The sequence below is a fragment of the Anopheles funestus genome, chromosome 3RL (assembly GCF_943734845.2).
Source record: "Anopheles funestus chromosome 3RL, idAnoFuneDA-416_04, whole genome shotgun sequence".
NCBI classification, from domain to species: domain Eukaryota; kingdom Metazoa; phylum Arthropoda; class Insecta; order Diptera; family Culicidae; genus Anopheles; species Anopheles funestus.
In genome coordinates this window covers 37307809-37327863 of record NC_064599.1, presented here as the reverse complement: position 1 = coordinate 37327863, position 20055 = coordinate 37307809, and the positions used below count along the sequence as shown (strand labels likewise).

At 40.5% G+C, this 20055-nt stretch overlaps 1 protein-coding gene across 1 annotated transcript; it reads right to left on the bottom strand.

Moving 5' to 3' along the window:
• Positions 1-3116: 3116 nt before the first annotated feature.
• On the bottom strand, positions 3117-19513 carry LOC125767669 (3 beta-hydroxysteroid dehydrogenase/Delta 5-->4-isomerase). Its single transcript, XM_049434489.1, has 4 exons — positions 18662-19513; positions 7020-7127; positions 6529-6942; positions 3117-5032 (listed from the first exon to the last, which is right to left on the bottom strand). The coding sequence occupies exons 1-4, from the start codon at positions 18702-18704 to the stop codon at positions 4425-4427; spliced, it is 1173 nt and encodes a 390-aa protein (XP_049290446.1). The 5' UTR covers positions 18705-19513; the 3' UTR covers positions 3117-4424.
• Between the last annotated feature and the right edge of the window lie 542 nt (positions 19514-20055).

Here is a 20055-nt window from a genome sequence, read left to right as displayed (position 1 = left end):
TCATCAACCTGAATATCCGCCCGGGCGATTCAAGCGATATCTACACAACTCTCATCCGCAAACCGAACCGGTGGGAAGAATTAGAATGCAAATTAATATTATAAACCACCGCACAAATGAAGTGACTCAATTATAGTGCTCATTTACCATCATGGGTTTCGGGGTTCATAATTGTTTTTGCCTTCCCTTCCGTGGATAATTATCAACCATTGCTAAGGGCGTGGGTCATCACCTGAACTAAATGTTTTGCGTGAAGCAACGGAAATATACTTTTTTTTCTTTTGGCTTCCACATTCACTCAGAAGACTTGCTCACCTAACCACAAGATCTACCAACACCTTTTGGTTGTGTTGGGCACGGAATGCCTTCCACAGTGCCAACTCCTAAGCAATACCTAAGCGGACTTGTGGTGCGTGAAATTTTCCAATATTTAGCCACACGCGAGGGGTAAAAATGAAGATGAGGTACTAATTCATCTCCCGGACAACTTCGTGACATCATTATCGCCCGAAGATACACACGAGCGGGAAACATTGAAAGCTGGGAAGGAGATGTGGAACTCCGGGTGCTGTCTTGCGTTTATATGCGGATCTTCAAAAACCAACCTTCCATCGTTTCTCGAATATTTCAATCCAAAAATGCTCAAGTTCCTTCAAGAAACTGTCACTGTCGCGCGGTATCGCGCACGTGATGATAATAAATTCAAATCACAAAAACCACGCTACGCATGCGGCAGGCTACTGGGAGCGGATGGGCAACGGGTTTCGAAAATGGAATGGAGTTAACGGGAAGGGGTTTCCCACTCAGGAAGCACCTTCTACCGCTGCTCGAAATCTCATTATCATCATCACCATTTCGGGTGGGTCGCATCATACGAATGCAAAAAGGCTATTTTGGCTATGGTCACCGATTACCGCTCGAAGTCCCGGAAACCTTGCCCACATCTCTGTCTACCCTATATTTTCGGCAAACCGACGAACGGCGAGAAGTTTATCATAATCGGGAAACTTAATTCCAAATTAATTTGATAAATTATTTATCAACCGGCTTCATCTTTCGTTACATCTTAATGCTCCGGCAATTATAGTCAGTCATCCAGGCAACCGGTTCCAGTTATGGTAAAGCCTTCGTCACCTTGGCTAAAGTTTGTGCAATTTTTCCGCTAGAGGGCTTACGGAGGAAATCAACTTCAAGTTCTACGGTGCTGAGTTGTATTGTGTGATATCTTTCGAATTTCTCAATCGTTTCTACCGCGTTTCGCTGTACCCGTGCCATCGGCACTAGTCGGCAAACACAAACACCCGCCACAATGGTTGTTTTGGTCCATTGCAATCCATTTGATTTGTTGATGATTCAGCGTGGTAGATGATAGCTTCGCACAATCGTTCCCTATCTAGCTCTATATTGGTTTCATTTCCATTACTGGGTAAGCGGATCGCATCAACTCCGATGGAAGCTAATATTAAAGCTAAGCCACGAGTATTGCACGGAAGCGTGTTTATCGTCAACCACCATCTTAAATACACACAAATCAGTCCTTTGGAGGTACACTCAAGCGGATCGTATAGCTACGCGCGAAAGGACACCAGTACTACTAGCAGCAGTGGCGCCATCTATGAGCTGGGCCCCGAGGAACAAAATGCTGAAGTGTGAGTGTCCCTCACGCTTTGGTTTTGAAAATCGTCGTGACGCTACTAGTCACACCCAGTGGAAGTACGATGTTTATTTGTTTTCCCAACACTCAGCCACCAAACTTCGAGCGGTACCGAAGTTGGTTCTGCCTCTTGTTGCTCGCGGTCACATTGTTTTCCCATCAACACCAATACCCGGTGCCGGTATTACTGTACGCTGCAGAGCCTAGCGCCCGTTCAAAGACAAGCGAAATGATGCCATCCCATTCCGTGCTTCAGTTGTATCCTGTTTTTTTTACCGCCCATTGCTCCACCCGGTTGATCAGGAGCGGGTTTTACAGCTTTTCCGTAGCGCACCGACAGGCAACACATCGAGCAAGGCGCAAAGCAAATCGGTGCTTGTTTTTCGAATCCGCAGGCGGTTTTTTGGTTTGGTTTTTGTCACTGGTGGAAAGCTGAAAGGGGGTGGAAAACTCAACACCTCCCGACCATCCAGCCGAACGTTTGGTAAACCCGCTGCAACAGCATCACACTTTCTAGGCGTCTGAAAATCTTAATTTGTCGATTTCTCGACGCTGCACCAGCACTATCTCGACGAGCCAATCTATTCTTAAATATTTACGAGCGTATATTTATTTCCAATCCTCACTCGGAAGCAGCATTTCGGCTCTCCTTGTAGACAGTTTTTCTTCCCTCCCTTTCACAATTCATATCGGAGTTTTGTATGTCTTTCTTTTTCTCTCTGCTCCCAACTGCTCCGTATTCTATTCTTGCACGGAACCCCCCCAAAACCTCCAACACACGGTGCTGTCACGTCAACGATCCACGACGATAGGATTACTTCGTTCGATTGGCTTCCGATGGCGTTGCCTCAAGGACTGCCGAGTACCATTCTGGGTTTTCTTGGGTAGTGGAAAGATTTATTGCTTTTCAGCTACGTTGATTATTTTCCCCTTCGATGCCATCAGCACTCACAGCCACCTCGTCCCAATGTGCAGCAAGCGGCAAAATATCGAAGAAAGCCCTCTCGAAAGCTTCTTTGCACACACCCACACACACACTCGTGGCAACTGCCACTTGTTTGGGTGGGTGCCCTGGATGGATGGATGGGGCGGACGGATCTATTATTGCTTCATCTATTTAGAGCAAGATTTGGTGCTGGAAATTTTAATTCCCGCTCGTAATCTTTGCTGTCTCAGCTCCTCGGGGCTGTTTTCTGTGTGAAGATAATGGACGATGGAGCCATCCGGTCGGTTGCCGTACGGTGGTAAGGAACTCATCATTTTTCCTAAATAAATCGGTATGCAATAACAAAACCAGACTTTCCGTGGACTGTCTGTGAGATCTGCTTACGATTGGTTATTTTATACACAATGATGCGTAGAAATTAAATTTGTAATAATATAATTAAATAAAATAGCTTTTTCCTTACCTTTTCGAACCGAATTATTTCCTTCACTAATAAGCTTCAGAACGGCAGCAAAATACCAGACCAATATATTTTATTAGGAGTTACTTCCTTTGGGATCACCTTCTTTGCAGTTGATTGTGTTGTGTCTTGGTTACTACAAATATAGTAAAATTGGTACTAACTTACTAACCAGTCCTATCGCTATTGCCCCACCTGAATATTGTGTCTTAATTAAAACCTAACTAAACCCTTAACCTAAGCCACTGATAGGGTACGGAATGCTACATTTTTATTGTAATGAATTGATCTTTGAACCTCACCAAAGCAAAACAAGGACTTTCACTTTTATTTCAAGCTAAAAAAACATTGCGAAATGGGGAACAGTTTAAAACGAGAAAAAAACCGTCGTTAATTTCTTTTCCATCCATCCAAAAGCTTCCGCTAAGGGTTTTTGCCCGTCCAGCAACAACGGGATAATAATGGAGATTGGAGAAGAAATAAATAAAATGTACATTAGCATAACAAACGGCACGGATCGTACGGTGCGTCCGCGTGAGATTGTCAAAGATTATCGTGATTATTGAAGAAGGTAATTAGATTTTGAAGCGTATCGCGTCTGCATGGACGCCCTTCGGAGGGGCACCCCATCTTCCCTTACCAAATACACATTCACACACCCCCAGGCGCGCACACTTTACAGAGAACACATTCCATGTGCTATGCCAAAACAAGTTTAATTAATTTCTGTACGATCGATTTCAGCCGTCTAGGCGAGAGGAGCCTGAGCAAACGTAGCAAACCTCGTGGGTGGTTTGATGTTGAGATGGAACACCCAGCACCATGAAGGTACGAACCTAATAATCGTGAAGTTAATTTTAATTAAATGGTTTTGCAAAAGACACGAGAAAGCCTTGGCTTCATTAGGTCGCTTCCGAGAAGCGATTTGGGGTATGCGTTTGGTGCTGGCTGATTTTCCAGACAAATCAAGCGTGCACCAGGTATGCAAAGGGTAGGGAAAGAAGTGGCACGGATGGTGGCAGTGGCCCAATAGAAATAATGCAGTGAAAATACTTCCTATACATGATGGGCTCACGGATTTAGGTGAAGAAATCCTACCATCCGGTATGCTAATAGCGCGTGCCCAATGGAATGGACCCTAGTGAAGAGTGGAATAGGAAGAGCGAAAAAAAAACCTAACCTCCGGCTGGACATTTGCCCTATCGTGCAATACTGTTCGGAATCTATTTACGACCGATTTGCGTACGGTTCGGAGAAGAAGGAACAAACAAAAAAGGCTACATACATCACCACTCACGGCAGATAAGGGCCGTGAGCAGATTGATGCTATTCCTGGGAATCCGTGCTTGCGGAAGCGAATATTTTCACTTGACTTTCAGCTTCTTCAGACTGTGCGCTTGGCAGTAATCCTGATACCAACGCTCGTACCACAGTGCACTGTTTGTGACGGCTTTCTCCTCACTGTAGATCGGCTCGTAGTCCAGGTAGATCGATGCGCGGATCCGATTGAACAGCATAATGGACGACATGTACGACAGCATCCCGCACGGTGGAAACGGGAGCCGGATTTTCGCAAACGGATGCAGCGCTTTCACCAGCAGCTCGAGCAGAAACGCCAGAAAGAAGGTCAGAAACAGCGGGATCTGATAGTTGGATGGGCGCAGCTTTAGCGTATCGTTGGCGCGCGAGATCCGCTGACAGAAGCGCGTCGTATCCTCGATGCCGGACTCGTCCGTCACGAACACCGGATAGCCGGCAATGTTTTTGGCATTCTCGACCAGGGCGTCCTTCGCGCGCACCAAGCACCAGGCCGCATTGCCCGCGTAGATAATCTGCTGCTTGCCACCGGGCCCGGCCAGCTTCGGGATGCTGCCGTTAAACTTTAGTGCCACCTTCGTGATGGACGGTACGAACCGTTCGTCACACTCGCCGAACATTACCGGTGGCCGGATAGCGATGGTTTTCAGCTTCTCTGCAAGAATCAACACAGACACACAACCACATAGAGGGGCGTTTAGTGAAGATGTAGTGGGTTTTAAGGGTTGTTTATGGCATATGGTAAGAGCTTAGTAAGGAGTTGTTAGCTTTAAACGTTATGTTTAGTCGGTTTAAAGTGTTTGAGGTCCTTCCAAACATGATGCGTTTGTAAGTGTTTAAACACATTAGTGTATTGTTTCTTATTAAATTTTATACGTACTTATTTACTTACTCACAATTTATAAGGGAACTGAAAAAGTAAGCTAACATATAAAAAACTTCGCTAACTATAAAAAAGCATCGAAAGAAAATTATTTGAAATGAACGTGCTTAGCCTATTCTTATTTTCGTTTTAGTGAGTGGAAAATGTGATTATATGTTAATTGATTCTCATGTTTTTTGTTCTGTTTTTTTATAAACTAACAGCTTTGTAAAAATATGTTATCAATGTTACATAATATTGTGGGGGCGCCTGGTGATTTGATGGTAGCATCTCCGGAATCCTCATGTTCGCGCCTTTTAGATAGGCAATACGCAACACATATACATTAGTAGAGATGAAGTATAAACGCACGTATTTTTAAAGGGTAAATTTTAGCATGAAGGTTACTGGTTGTAAATTTAAAAAAATAAATCATTCACAATCAAATCATCATCGAATCATAATATTACGAGACTAAGCATACGCCATACAAATGAGTTAACACAAAATCTTTTCCATAAATCTTTCCAAATTATAAAACAAAATATAAAATATAGTCAAGAATAGCCAGGAATGGAAGTCCAAGTCCACAAGAGATCGTTAGACGAAAGGAAGCGGAAATGAAAATCCAAAATAATATTAATTAATTCAAGGTATATTATTCTTTTGTTTGGTATTAAAAAGTAAATTTTTTCACCAGGCATACAAGACGGTCAATTACCCTAGAATTATTTATTACCACCGAAAAAATGCAAAAAATAACAAAATACTTAAATGATAAAAATTGTAAATAAAAACTATCCGATGATAATTTTTTAAAATTACGATATTACTTTTAAATAACAAAACGATTTCAAGCCTTTTCTGTAATAAGTTCACTAGGAATATTAGTAAGCTTATTACAAACTATCAAAATTGTAATTAAGTTTAATTAAAAAATAAAATTACACTCGCAATTTGCACGAACCATTCAATACAGCAGGTGCGGGAATCATTCGGGCCAATAAATACATTTCTTTAGGTTTTACCTTTTTTAAAACACCTTAAAGTGCATGGGACACATCGGTATTTCAATCCCGTCAGCTATTCCAACCCGTTAATTATCATTTACCCATTTGTTGTTCTCGTTTCATAAACAACATACTTTATTGCGCAGAAATTACATTCCCATCCCCGTGAACCTTTTGGCGAAGTGAAGAAAGTGAAAGGTAATCTTAACCATCTTCCAACCGAACCCAAATTAACCTTCTCTCGCACCCCAGAATAAGGATTTCATCGCACAAACTTACCACCATTCGCAAGCAGTGTGTCGTTGGCTTCAATTGCAAAACACTCCGCCCTCCACTTGGAGGCCGCATAGCCCGGTATCTGGAACTCGCTGTCCTTTGTCGGGACCTTCGTCTTCGGTTCCGTCTGATTGCAGATGATAGTAAAGTTGGCCTTCCCAAGGTACGGTGTCATGTGGATGAGACAGTCGCTGGCAAAGACGAACCGGGGCACGCTGTACTTGCGGCACAGCTCGATCACCCGGGCCGTTCCATCCACGTTGACCCGCTGCAGCTCGTCATAGTTTGGCGGAAAGTCGAAGTTCATGTACGCGGCCAGATGAAACACGCAGTCAACGTTTTCGAATGCGTGCTCGATCGCTTTCGCGTCACAGATATCGCCGACGTACGAGACAACTTTCTTGCTCTCGGTGTGACCTTCGGAGAGGTGAAAAGAAACGGAATGAGCAGAGTGGCGATTACCGGAAGATGGCAAAGAGGGCAATGGTTCATACCGAGTCGGTTCTCGTAGGGGTTAAGGTCGACCACTCGTATTTCGCCCACCTTGCTGTCCCGCTCCTGCAGAACTCTGATCAAGTGTTGGCCGTAGAATCCGGAACCGCCTGCAAGTAAACGTGAGTATAAAAAGAAAGAATTAAGACATCGATCAACATTCAAAGATGTAAGGCATGTTAAACATCAACACTTAAGCCGGAGCCAGGAATGCTGTAAGTTGTCAGCTTTTAAAAGCTTTCTGTTGATTACCTACCAACAGACATATTTTATGTAATTAAAATTGTCACAATATGAAATGTTCATTCCACGGTCGCACATTTTGCTTTCATGGTGGTACTATTTCGCCGTAACCTTGCCTGCAGTATCTTTTTTTTACTGCTGATTGGGACTTCTCATCCTTATTGCTAGTCCGTGCTCGATGGCCTAAATTTAGGCGCCCAAAAATCATTGACCGGCAATCAACTGTCAACGCGTTCATCGCCTTTGGAACCCTTGGACGGAACCATGACGAATAATCATCCACCTACCCCATGACGGGCCCCAAACAAACAGACAAACAAAACACAAACCGATATGAAATACGGTTCCTCCAATGGGGTCAGCAAACTCTTCGCAAGCTTAAGGGCAAGACAAGCGAGACAGCGGGAGAGAGAACGAAGGATGCATCCGAATGGGGTCGAGGAAACGCTACCCTTAATTCCTTGGACGATTTTCCACCGAAAAAAATTGCTGACTGCAGGGAAATTTATCTAGCAACAAGCACGGGAAGCATCGCTGGCACCATACTGTATGGATGGGAAAAACCGCGCGGCAAAAGGCAGCACTGGGGTACGGGTTGTTTGTCGTCTGTAAACAATTTTAACGAAACACAGTGCTTCCCATTCCCATCTCTACCAAAGTGCTTAAGGTTTCACGTTGGGCACACAGAAATGTTTCGAAAAAAATCCCGCACGTCCCAAAAATGTTTGTTACTCGCACGCAGGCGACAAGCCATGGATGGCAACAGAGTCGTATAATTTTTGTCTTTGCCAATAAACTTGCTCAGCACCGAACGCAGCAAAGGATAACTTTTGTGTACAAACAAATAACAATCTTAACGGTAAATAGGAAGGTTAGCATCGGAGTTTTTAAAAAGAAATGAGGATAGAAGTTTCTGTGATGTATTGTAAAATAAAAACAACATACATTTGAAAAAGTATAAGAAGTTTTTAAAAAGTATAATAAAATGGTTTTGTCTTCATTTTATTGCCACAGTAAATGAGATTCCTCTAAAGAATCTTGAGTTCCTTAAACAGTTGTATGTTACGTTTCTTGTTGGAATGGTCCTATTCTTGATGTATTATGTTGAAAGTTCATCCTAACTCCATATCCTAACCCCTACCTAAACTAGGCAAGTTTTTTAAAAAGACAAGTCAGGCCTTAGTCTGCAATATCCCATAAACCAAACTGATGGCATGGTAAATCATCTGCAAGAATTAGGTGTTGAGTAGGATAAGGTGATCAATACAGAAACATCATTACGGACAAAGCTTCACTGATTTTGTTTAAGTTTGTTTTGTTTAAGTTATTATGTTATCTCTAGCAAAGACTAAGAGAAAATGATTAAATAAATAATAAGAGAAAATAAAGACTAAGAGAAAAGAGAAAATAAAAAAGAGAAAATAATAATAAATAGTAAGTGAAGGCTTTTTAAACCAGCATTTCCCTAACAGAACACTGTCGGAAGATATCAGGGCACAATAGAGAACGATCGACTACGACTTTAATAACAATAATTCAGTTGGCGGGTTAAACCAACAAACTTCACATTCAAGTACTATTATGAGCACGTCAAGGATGGATGATGTCCTGAAGACAATATTTAACAAAAAACTATATTTAATTTTAAGTTTATGTGTTTGTACGTTAAGGACTAGTTCAAAATTAGTTGAATGTAAAAGGTTTTGTTTACTTTTTTATGACAATTATTTTTATGATAGTATGACAAATCTTCTTCATATTACCAGATCCATTTAAATTAAATTAGAGGCATTGAGCACACTCAAAAACCAACTTCCATAAAGAATTTAATACCACATTAATCTCAACTCTTAAACTCACGAAACCATGCCTGTCTCTTCGTATGATTGAGCTACATTGAAACGATCAGTCACGATACCGGTAAAATTGGTAAAAAAATAAGCCGTTACGCAACATGTAGGATATCCTTTCGAGTGCAAAATAGACAAAAATGTACATATTTTACATTCATCAGTTTCAAGTAAGCAAAAATATAAATTATGCCTGTGCGCAATGTACTGTCTAGAAGCACTAACATGTCTGACGCTCACGATAACGATGTTCATGGCTCGGATATTGAATTTGTTGCGAATTAAATTGAAACCCCTTTCGGTGGTATTCTTCCATTTACAAGAAGAACGTATATCCATTTTTCCATAATCCAGTATCACACGCTGATATTAATAATTCCATTCGAAGCTTATGTACGGAAATCTGTGTTACATGATCTGTAGCACCAAAAATCGACACACGTGTTCAGTAAAAAGGTTTCCCAATTCTGCTCGATTTTGGGAAATGAATGAAGGTAGTTATGAAAAATATTTGGGTTTAAATAAAATTTTATGAACTGTCTGCATATGTCGATGAAATGTTCGCTAGTATGCTAAATCGTATTAATAATACTAAATGAAAAAGTGAACAAACTGCAGGTACGTAAAAAACGTCTTAAAACTACTTTCCATTAAACAAACCACAAATAGATTGTGTATGTTTTATTAAATAATTATTACACTTTATGCTCAAAATAAATGCATTGCTGATAAACTAACAATAATTTACTAACGAGTGTCATGGTTCCTTGGAAAACATACACCAATAATTATTGTTTGTAATGCGTTATTATTTTCAACACCAAATATGAAATGTAAAGATAAACATTTGAAAATATGCAAAAAAAAACATATCCAACCTCACAAGCAATAAACCAAATTTATCAATCTATGAATCAGTGCCCAATTTACTGTTCGCACTTAAAATGGTTTAATTAAGCAATGCCAATGCTCGTTTCGTCCACCACGTCCACAAAATGCACTGCGCGGTGTTTACCGATGAAGGACATTATACAACTAATAAATGTGTTTCAATATTGGTAAATAAAACCGATTTCGGAAAACTGATTTTCGGCACATGCGAAAGCGCATCCAGTTGTGGCTGCTGCAGTGGTGAATGGTCCAGTCAGCCAAATCCCCGCAGCAGGGAACTAACAGCGTAAACCCGGAAGGAAGGAAGGAAGAAAGGAGTGTGACGAATCCGATTTTATTCACCTAACTTTTCATTCGATCCTGTCCGCTAGCTACCATCCCTATTCCCGCTGCTACGAGCAAACAGCAGCATCAGTTTATCTGTGAAAGTAAACAGCAAAGCACCAGTTCACAGAAACAACATCCAGCAGCATCAGAGTGCGACACATGCGGACCTGGAAGGGTGGAAAATGCTCTGAATGCTACAGCTTCCACGACTGGTTGCGAGAGAATTTACAGAGGCGCATCAAACCGGCAAAGTACACAAACACAAGCGCCAAAGCGAAGTGAAAATGCGTTCACTTTTCCTCCGGGTGAAGGATCAAGTGGGGAACAAGGCAAGGATTCATGGATGGATGGATGGGTGTGAGAGATAGCGAAAAGGAAAAACCATTCCATCCTGTCTGCCAACCATGTCCCCAACCTCGATTCGTGGTTCGTTCTCTCAACGGTGCGTCGCCAATATTACAGATTCATTATGTTGATAGAATCATCATCATCGTTTTGATTTTGTATTTACACATAATTTGAATTTTAAATAAACCGCTCATGGAGCGACTGCTTTCGGCGGCTTCTGGTCCGATCCGGCCATCCAGCCGTTTGTCGCTTGGGGAAGCCTATAAGCCCTTCCAAACTAGTGTCTCTGCTGGGACGGCTTTTACCGTACGTACCATCATGGTTACGCGCTTTCACAGTTCCGTGTCGTACCGGAAATCTATCAACTCAAATCAACCCACAGGTTCAGTGCTCACTGCTCGATGCTAGTTACTAGGTTGAAGTGTTTCTCAGCCCAACGCAAACGACTGGCAATGTGCGCTAGCGTTCGTCGACAAGTACCGATCTTTAATCCTTTACTTGCCATACCGAATTCCGATGACAGTGACAGTGGTAAATGAGAAACTGTGAACTGAACTGTATTGCTAAGAACACAACCGGGCTTCGGGAATTGGTATGCTAATTCACATCATCGTTCGCACTTTGCCGCTGGAAAGCAATGCCATTGTTTCGGATTTTCGACTGATCATGGCGCTCGGATGGTTGTGATTTATCGCTTTCACTAAACACACGCCTAACGGAACGGTAAGAGAAAGCTATCTCGCTTCTATTAGAATTTGAAACCATATGACAGCAAGGGGACAGCAAGCGGCAAATAATAGAATGATACTTGTATCTGTTATAAGTAGCTGCTACGCTATGTAGAAGTAGCCCTGTCATGAGTGACTTCGTCCTGGGAAGGTATTGCAAGTTTTTAGATTTGGACGTAATAAACGTGTACGAGATTTGCGTATTCTTTCATGAACGGATTGATGTTGTCTGAAGGTTCAGATTCAATTCGTTTATTCTTTAGCGAATGTATGTAAAATTCGTCTCAACTTCATGGTAATTATTCCCTTAACCTGGTTCGTCTATACTTGCTATTTCATTTCTAATTGGGTTCATCAGAATTGGGTTTTAAATCCCATCAGAACCGTACCATCGTAGCAAGAACTGACTATCCGGCTACGTGGTAAAAATTAGTCTAGTAAGCCAGAAATGGCCGGCATGACCACAGAGTTAGTTAAGCCGAGAAGAGTAAGAACGAGAGACCAAAATGCATGATCTATTATTTAAGACTTATTTTGTGCGCAGTGTCTAATGTCTCGGCTTTAGGTCTAATATGCCAGCTTGTCAGCTCCACAAACCAAATATTGACTAATCTATTTACTTTTAAAATGACAGACATGAACTATTATCACGTTAAGCAAAGACTAAAAGTATCGAAATATTTTCAATGTATATATTTTAATAAAACGTTGATGCATTTTTTCTTATTCTATCTATCATTTCACATAGACTTGTTGGATCATTAAGTCACCTTTATACCAGAGTACTACAAGACTTTTAGCATGTAACAAGATCAGTACTTGACTTGACTTGATATGCACTATATTATGTATAGTAGAGTAATAGTATTATTTATTAATATCATTTGCTTTAAATTAATCAATTTTTATTTTAATCAACTCTTTGAGGTATAATAATAATTATATTTAAAAATATCTCAAATGTGATTCCGTCCTTCCAATGTCGGACATTAAAAAAAGTTTGTGTTACTAAATAAGGATTTTCTCTCATCAGTAATAAACATGCGAATAAATATTATACTGATTTAATAAAATAACCAAACTAAAGAAGGACTCGACAATTTCTATTCATCTGTTTCGCTGTTTTTCTAAACAAAAAAAAACAATGAACAAAAACTTTCTGACTTCTGTCACATTCTGTAACTATTTATCAACTTAAAGAGAGTAAAATAAAACATCGCGTAATAGAGTTGAGAAATGATTGTACTGAAGTATATCTAATAATAAAATATATATCATTATTTAAAATGGACCAGAGATGTCACTTGAAAAACTCATTCCGATTGTACATTTATCAAACTAAAGACGATTAAAAGCGGTGACAACACGCTTAATCTCTTTTTCCCTACTTTCCCTACCTCCTTTCTCCTTTCCCTTCCCCAAAACTCCTTTTCAAATCGAACTGATCGATTTTAGGAGCCGAATGCCTTCAGACCACCGTTTCCCAAACCTCAATATTATGCCGCGAATGGAAAACCGAAACGAAAAATGCAAATTTTACTTCATCCAGAACCCTACAGCACAGCACAAGCCGTGCTATTTCATCAGCGTTCTGCATTCGGAAGTAAAAACAACAACAGCAATCGCACAAATCCTTCGGAACAAGAAACAACCCGCGTAGATTGGGAAACAGGAAATACGAGCGCGGTGGCCAGTGTTTATCTTGCAGGATAGGATTTTCGCTGAATATTGAATTTAAGCTAAACGACGCTTCTGTTTCGAGCAAACGGCACACAGGATGCTACACAGCGGACACAAACCACAGGGAAAGTCAATCAAAAAAGCACACCCCAAAAATGGCTTCCACGTTCATAGGGGATGGAAAAGAGGAATTAAAAGACACATTGAGCCATTGAGGGAAGGGATATTAAAGTGATCGTGAGCGTTACTTTCCTGCTTCCACGGTGAACATGTACCCAACTGTTTGATGGAGAGTGGCATTACTTAACGGTTCAGTACAGAGCCCGGATGGTAAAAATGAAGAACCTTCTTTTTGGGAAGCTTTTTTTTATTGCGACAAAAACGGAAGCTTTTCCTTGAATCACTCTATTTATCTACCTCAAACAATCTATCTCATTCCACGTGCAGGAAAGCGGTAACACATTCTTCAGCCCGTATGTATGAGATGAGTAATGAATGTTACCGACAGCAATGAAAAAAAACACCGCCCCATGCTACTTTGGGGGTGCGACGTGTCGCTCATTCACACACACACACACTCGTGTACATCTCTCTGGTGAAAAGCTGTTAAAAATTGTAACACATAGCCGATCCTCTCTGCTCGGTGAAAAATTAGGAATTTCGTTATTAAATTTCCTCCCAGTCACGTTTTTGACTTATCAGATTTGTTCGACGACATCGACAAGCGTTTGCTGCTAGACCGGAAAGGTGTTAAATGTTCTACCGTTGATGGCATTCTTTGTGCTGAGAAAAAGAAACGGTGTAATGTGTGCGTTTACAGCAAAGGAAGATGAAGAAAGTGCTCGAAGAATGGGGAACTGGTAAAGGGGACACATCACAAAGATTTAGAAGGTATTGACAATCATACCACAACTCGGCGAATTTTCAAGCAATTTAATTTGAACTCTGTCAGCGATACTTCACTTCCAAGCCCGTTGGGATCATATTTTGAGCATTTTGTGTTTTTTTTTTTTGGTGAAAAACTTTCGCTTCTACGTGACTCTTAAAATCTGATCTGGCACATAATCAATCAATAACACGTGAAGGGTGAGAATGGCCTGAATTTATGTGTGAGCGTGTGCGTCTGTGTATCAATAACAAATGAAAAATGATTAGAAATCTTTCACATTACGTATGGTGCGCGTTCAACGTTTGTCCGTGGACGTTGAAGATCGATGTACTGGCAGGTTCACAAATTCCTTTGAATCTCGGGCTGAGTGTTGGAGACAGTACGACAGAACGGTACAAAATATGCTAAAGGATTAGGACTTTAGAATATTATTTCGCCATCTTATTCTCATGAGGTATCTATAAAATTTTAATTTAAAATTTTAATAGCAAACTTTATTTTACTCTAATAACTAATAATAATAAAACTATGGGGGCGGCCCGGTGGTGCATGTGATAAACGGCGCCAGTCCACACGGCCGGACCGGGTTCAAATCCCATCCGGACCGTCCCCCCGTAGCAAGGACTGACTATCCGGCTACGTGGTAAAAATAAGTCTAGTAAGCCAGAAATGGCCGGCGTGACCTGTAAGGTCGTTAAGCCAAGAAGAAGAATAAAACTATGAAGCAATACGGCCAGGCCGTTTCTTATGAATAAAAAAATAATAATAATCAAACAATGAGTAAATGGCGGCATCCATATGCTTTTTGAAGAGTCAGCTCTATCATTCACGCTTCAAAGAAGCTGCCAACTTAATTTCATCGAGGAGAAACGGGCCTCACTTTACTATTCCCTGACATGGCGCTCCAGAACCAATGAATGGAACTGGTTTGCCTTATTTAAGAACACGGCTGCCACTTGCATATGGCCTGTTCCTCTAATACCAGTGGTTTTAGAGTCCTATCTTCCGAAGCAGGAAAATCCAGTGCAACTGAAATCAGTATGAATCTTGATGTGACTTGTTGAATTCTTCACAATAAAATCAATTTGCCACTTTTCGCCCGCGTGACTCAAACTTGCGTTCTCATTCCAATTGTAAACAGTTATCAAACTTTAGACTAATAGTGACATTTGTAGAATATATTCTCAGTGTAGTTATTAAATTGCTAAACATTCAGAATGAAATATTCAAGTCTCTAATGAATTTAGTAAAATAAATTCACTCAAAACAAGGACAAAGATGATTTTTTAAACGAAAATTTTTAGAGTGAGCCTATGATTAGAGTGAGTATATGATGGAAATTGTGAAAAATAATATTAAAAAATTAATCGCTACTAAACATTGCATTATGTTGCAGTCAAAAGAGTCCTTAAATTAGCAAATACTCTACACCTACCAATAAATAAGTGGCTATTTCTTAAAACATATTTACTGGAGTGAAATCTGACATCAAATCTATTACTACTTAAAGCTGATCTACTTCACCAGGAAGTTGCCAAAAATAATTTCCCAGGCACTTACGTTTGCAGTGTATAGAGATTTGCAACACTATGTTTTCCACAGAAAACGAAAACATTGGAATACAAAAAAAATTGCTGAAAACTGTAGTTTCTGGTCGTGTTAGAGATCAGCTGGTTATCTGTGTATTGTTTAACGGCGATGATAATATAGTGACGAACGAATGCAAACGAAAGAATAAAACAAGCAACGAACCCTAGGAATAGTGACGGATCATCCACTACACAAACTAAGCGGCTGCGCAGTGTCCCGAAGTGACAAGAAGTTCCATAATTTGAGAGATCTTTAGGCTTTAATTTATATCTATCGACGTCTAATATACTAGCGGGTGATCCGATAATAGCTTCTTAGGCTCAGGGAGAGTTCAGCCTGCAGGTACTTCGTCAAATCGGTACCCTGAGTATGGTGGCTTCCTGCTCACCAGGTCTTTTCTTCTGAAAGGTAAGTCCCTATGAAGGCTCGATATAAAAAAAGAGTTTAATTTACATACTTCCGGTGATGAATTTAAAGGTGGGTTCCCAGAAGTTTATAATATTATAACCTCTTTATATGACATACATAAGCCGCCAATAAGCTAAACAAAACGAAGAATTACGTTATCTTTTAAATCAGACAGCTTGACAACTTGATCAGACAACATTTTTTGGTAGTAAAAAAAACGAAGTTTAAAATCTTGATGTTTACAAACTTCGATTTCATACCCCACATTCATAGCTTAGAGAGTTGTACGTTCAACTCTCTTTCCTGCAACGTATTAGACTCGCCAGGCTATGGTGGGCTGGTCATGTCTTTAGAACGATATCGGGTGACGCAGCCTGCATAATCTTTTTAGGTCGTCAACCTGAATGCAACAAGCGCCGTAGTCACAAAATTGAGATGAAGCTATGACGTTGATGGGATTAAAAAGATCAAGAAACAAAGTCGATCGTGAACAGTTTGAATTTTTATTTTTTTTTCAGCAACAAATAAACCTCGTGCCGACGTTGTAGTGCATGTTATATTTTAATAAAATCAAGAAAAGTTACGAAAAATCGGTATTTTTTACATTTTTGTAACAAATGCATAACAAACAACAAACTTTATAAATAGCGCTTCTATGCTTGCTTTGGCTATTTACACAAAGTAACAATTTTACACTATTGTTCCCACGATATGAAATTAGTTATTCCACTCAAGTACATGGAAACTGACAGCGTGGGTGGTTGAAACCAGAGATGAGCCAACTTCACTCATAAAGACACCGGAAATTAATGAGACAAGTCGCACGAAGATAAAACGCAACTTACGCCACACCTCAGTTGTGCAGATACTACGAGCAGCTATTTAAAACCAGTTTTAAACAAGAATGAAGATGCTTAATTGCAGTCGTTAAATAATATTATGCTTATGTACCGAAAGTGTTGTAGCGAGTTTAAAACAGTTTCTTTAAAATAATTACTTTACTCACTGATTTTATGATCTTTAACACAAAAACACATTTTCTTCTTAAGTTTAATACAGACCCATGTGAATTGACTTATTTTATCTGCCCACCAGAGACATGTTCGTAACCGGTTCTTTTTTTGCAGATACAATAAAAAAAAATATTTCCTTAGCATACTTCCGCATGTGCATAAAATTGGCAACCATCTATCGGTCTCCCTGGGTATTATATTACACAAGATCTACCGATCTACGGCGTCCCTTTTTAATATTCAACCGCGTCATAATATGCATAACAGTTGGTTCGAATCTTTAAGTCTCCGTTTTTCCTTCAGCAAATCTTTCTAACATTCGCCTATTCCAACCAACCAAACTTTACGTAACATTGACGGTGACTTTTTTCGAATACGGTCATCAAATCACTCACCCGGACCAAACCAGGCTTTGAAAAAAAAAGGTCAAAAAAGATATGCAACAAATCACGGAACGGTTGCGTGAAAATGAAACACATATAAAATGAAACGAAAATCAGCTATCAGCTAAGGTTAGCTCAGCGCGTTTCGTAAACAGCCTTCTCCAAAAATTCATCTCGCTCGGGCCCATGGTTTTTTGTTGATTTAGTAACACCAAACTCACACACACACACAACAGAAATCGCTTGTCCTAAGGTGGTTTTAGGCTTAAACTAGTCACTGTCGAAGCCGCTGTGGAACGCTGTTCGGTTGCGAAGAAGTGAAAGAAGCGCGATACGATTAAGAAATACACCCGAAACTTGTGATCGAATGGCCAAATCACACCGATGCTGTGTAAGAAAACGGTGCGAACGAAACAAAATGGTAAGAAAAAGAAAACACACACAGACAATCGAAAAGATTTCTTTGTGCAAGCCGCATTAACTAACCACGTTAGCGGAAGCAGGAATATTTTTAACTTTAAAACTCCACGTCCGTCCACGTGGTGACGCGAATGGGACGGCCATAGTATTGTCTGCGAGTCATATCATAGTGCACAGTGTCTCGCGATGAATGAAACTAAATATCTTACTGAGACAATTATATTGGGAAAATTTATTTCAACCACTTTTAATTGTAACCGCTTGAAGTAGTGAAAAGAACGAAGCGGTGGTTTAAATTAGCAACGCTTTGTTATACTCTTAAGTAACGATGAGATGTCCCATCATCTTACCTTCGTCACACTAAAAAGCCCTTTCGCCCTTATTTCGTTCGCAAGGTCGAACAAAACCAAGCACAACTAAATGCACTACAATTCTGTGTAAAAGCATCCCAAGGTCAACGGTGTGAGCTTATTTTCATGATTGGCAAACTACAAACATCATCACGATGTTAATATTAATAGTGCGCGAGTGATTTAAAATTGTTATTATGACAAAACTTAAACAAGCGTGGCGTCGAATTTGTTTCGACTTAAATTTGTATAGCGATGCTAATCCACCAGTTCCCCCAGTATGAATCGGTGAGGTGGTTAAGAGTCATTAATCATTTCCCTTAAGCAGCCGTTTAAATATCAAAACACCGTGAACAAAGTGAAAGATTTTGGCCATTTTTGGTTACATAAACAACTCACGTCATTGGGTTGCAGATATTGATCTGCTACAACATAAACTAAACAAAAAAAACACAATTTTATAAATAAAATAGTTTAATCTAAAGCTAATAATGCTCGTGATCGGACTGATCATCGCTACATACCCGTAACAAGCACTATTTCTTTCTTATCCATTTTCTCTGCCATTTAGGTGATAATTTTTCTTCACTTTGTATTATCACTATATGCACACTATCACACGGTACAAAAATTATCGATCGCTTATCAATTTGTACCCTCCCAGCAGGATGATACCATACACATGCATACACGGTACACACTCGTAACGATGTGGTACGTTGTTTTTGGGGGTGTTATCGATCGCCACCCTGATCAGTTCACATAACTCGTTTGACACGTCTTCACACCGCAAAGGCTATATACCCAACAACCAGCCGTAGACACACAGTTGCACAATCACACCGAGTTTGATTTTTCGTTCGTTTAATGTGGAGCAGATTGCAACAAGGTATCAACACTATTCGGACACGTTGAGGATCACTAGGCACAACAACGCGTGTGTGGGAAGATACAACAACCAATGCGGTGTAATTTTTCTTTTCTTCAAACTGTGGAAACTTTTTTGTGGAAACACACACACACACACTCAGGTAATGTTAAGAATTGCAAACGGCATCAAATTTCTGCTTGTCTAAACACAATTTTGCGCATTGATTAAACAGTGAAAACAATTCAACAATCCCGATCGGGCACGCTGTAAATTTGCTCGTCCACCACCGTTTGCTGACTGTGCTGGATTTGGAACAAAAGGCTACACTGCTATCTGCACCGTAAAACGCGTCCAAGCTACGGGCCGTCAACCGGACAACTGATCGAACGTGGTCCTACGCACCATCGCGATCGCGAAGAAGTTATACATATTATTTCGTATCCGTCCTTCTTTGTTCGCTTAGGTGCGATATATCTTCATGCTTTGGCCGAGGGTGGAGACGGTTTGGCTGAGATCGATGGTGACACGGCCACACTCACACGGACGCAATGAATAGGACGGATTACCGAGCTACCACCATGTGACTCCGACTGTGAAGCTTCTTTTGCGCTGTTATCAACAACTCCCATTCCGGTGTAAAAGGGTGAAGAAATGTAGGGCTTTCAAGGTGAGATCGTGTTCTGTTTTCTTCTTTTGTTATCCAATCCTTTCTCTCTATCTCGCTCTATCTCTCGTTTGCTCTCTATATGTTGGTTTTTTCCCACTGGTCAATGGCATTGGCCGCACCGGCACGCTAGTCTAACCAGCCACTATCTCCTACACCATACACAAAAAATTATGCAACGTTCGTTCGAATTTTCGTTGCAGACCGATCGGTCGCCGGCTCGGATCGGAAGCTTTGTGGTGAATTTTTGGAGGCTGAAGGTGGCTTTTGTTGTTGTTGCTGTCTGTTTTTTTGTGTTCTCTTTTACGTTGTTTGTGTGATACACTTTTCTTAATGGATTTACCACTTTACGCTTCTCTTCGTTTCTTTTCGTTTGTTCAAGG

Bases quoted from the DNA above. Each gene is read 5' to 3' on its own strand.
- LOC125767669 (XM_049434489.1), bottom strand. From the start codon at position 18,704: ATGGCAGAGAAAATGGATAAGAAAGAAATAGTGCTTGTTACGG. The intron at 7,128-18,661 runs GTATGTAGCGAT...GTTTACTTGCAG, and splicing joins AGAAATAGTGCTTGTTACGG to GCGGTTCCGGATTCTACGGC. The intron at 5,033-6,528 runs GTAAGTTTGTGC...TGATTCTTGCAG, and splicing joins CACACTGCTTGCGAATGGTG to AGAAGCTGAAAACCATCGCT.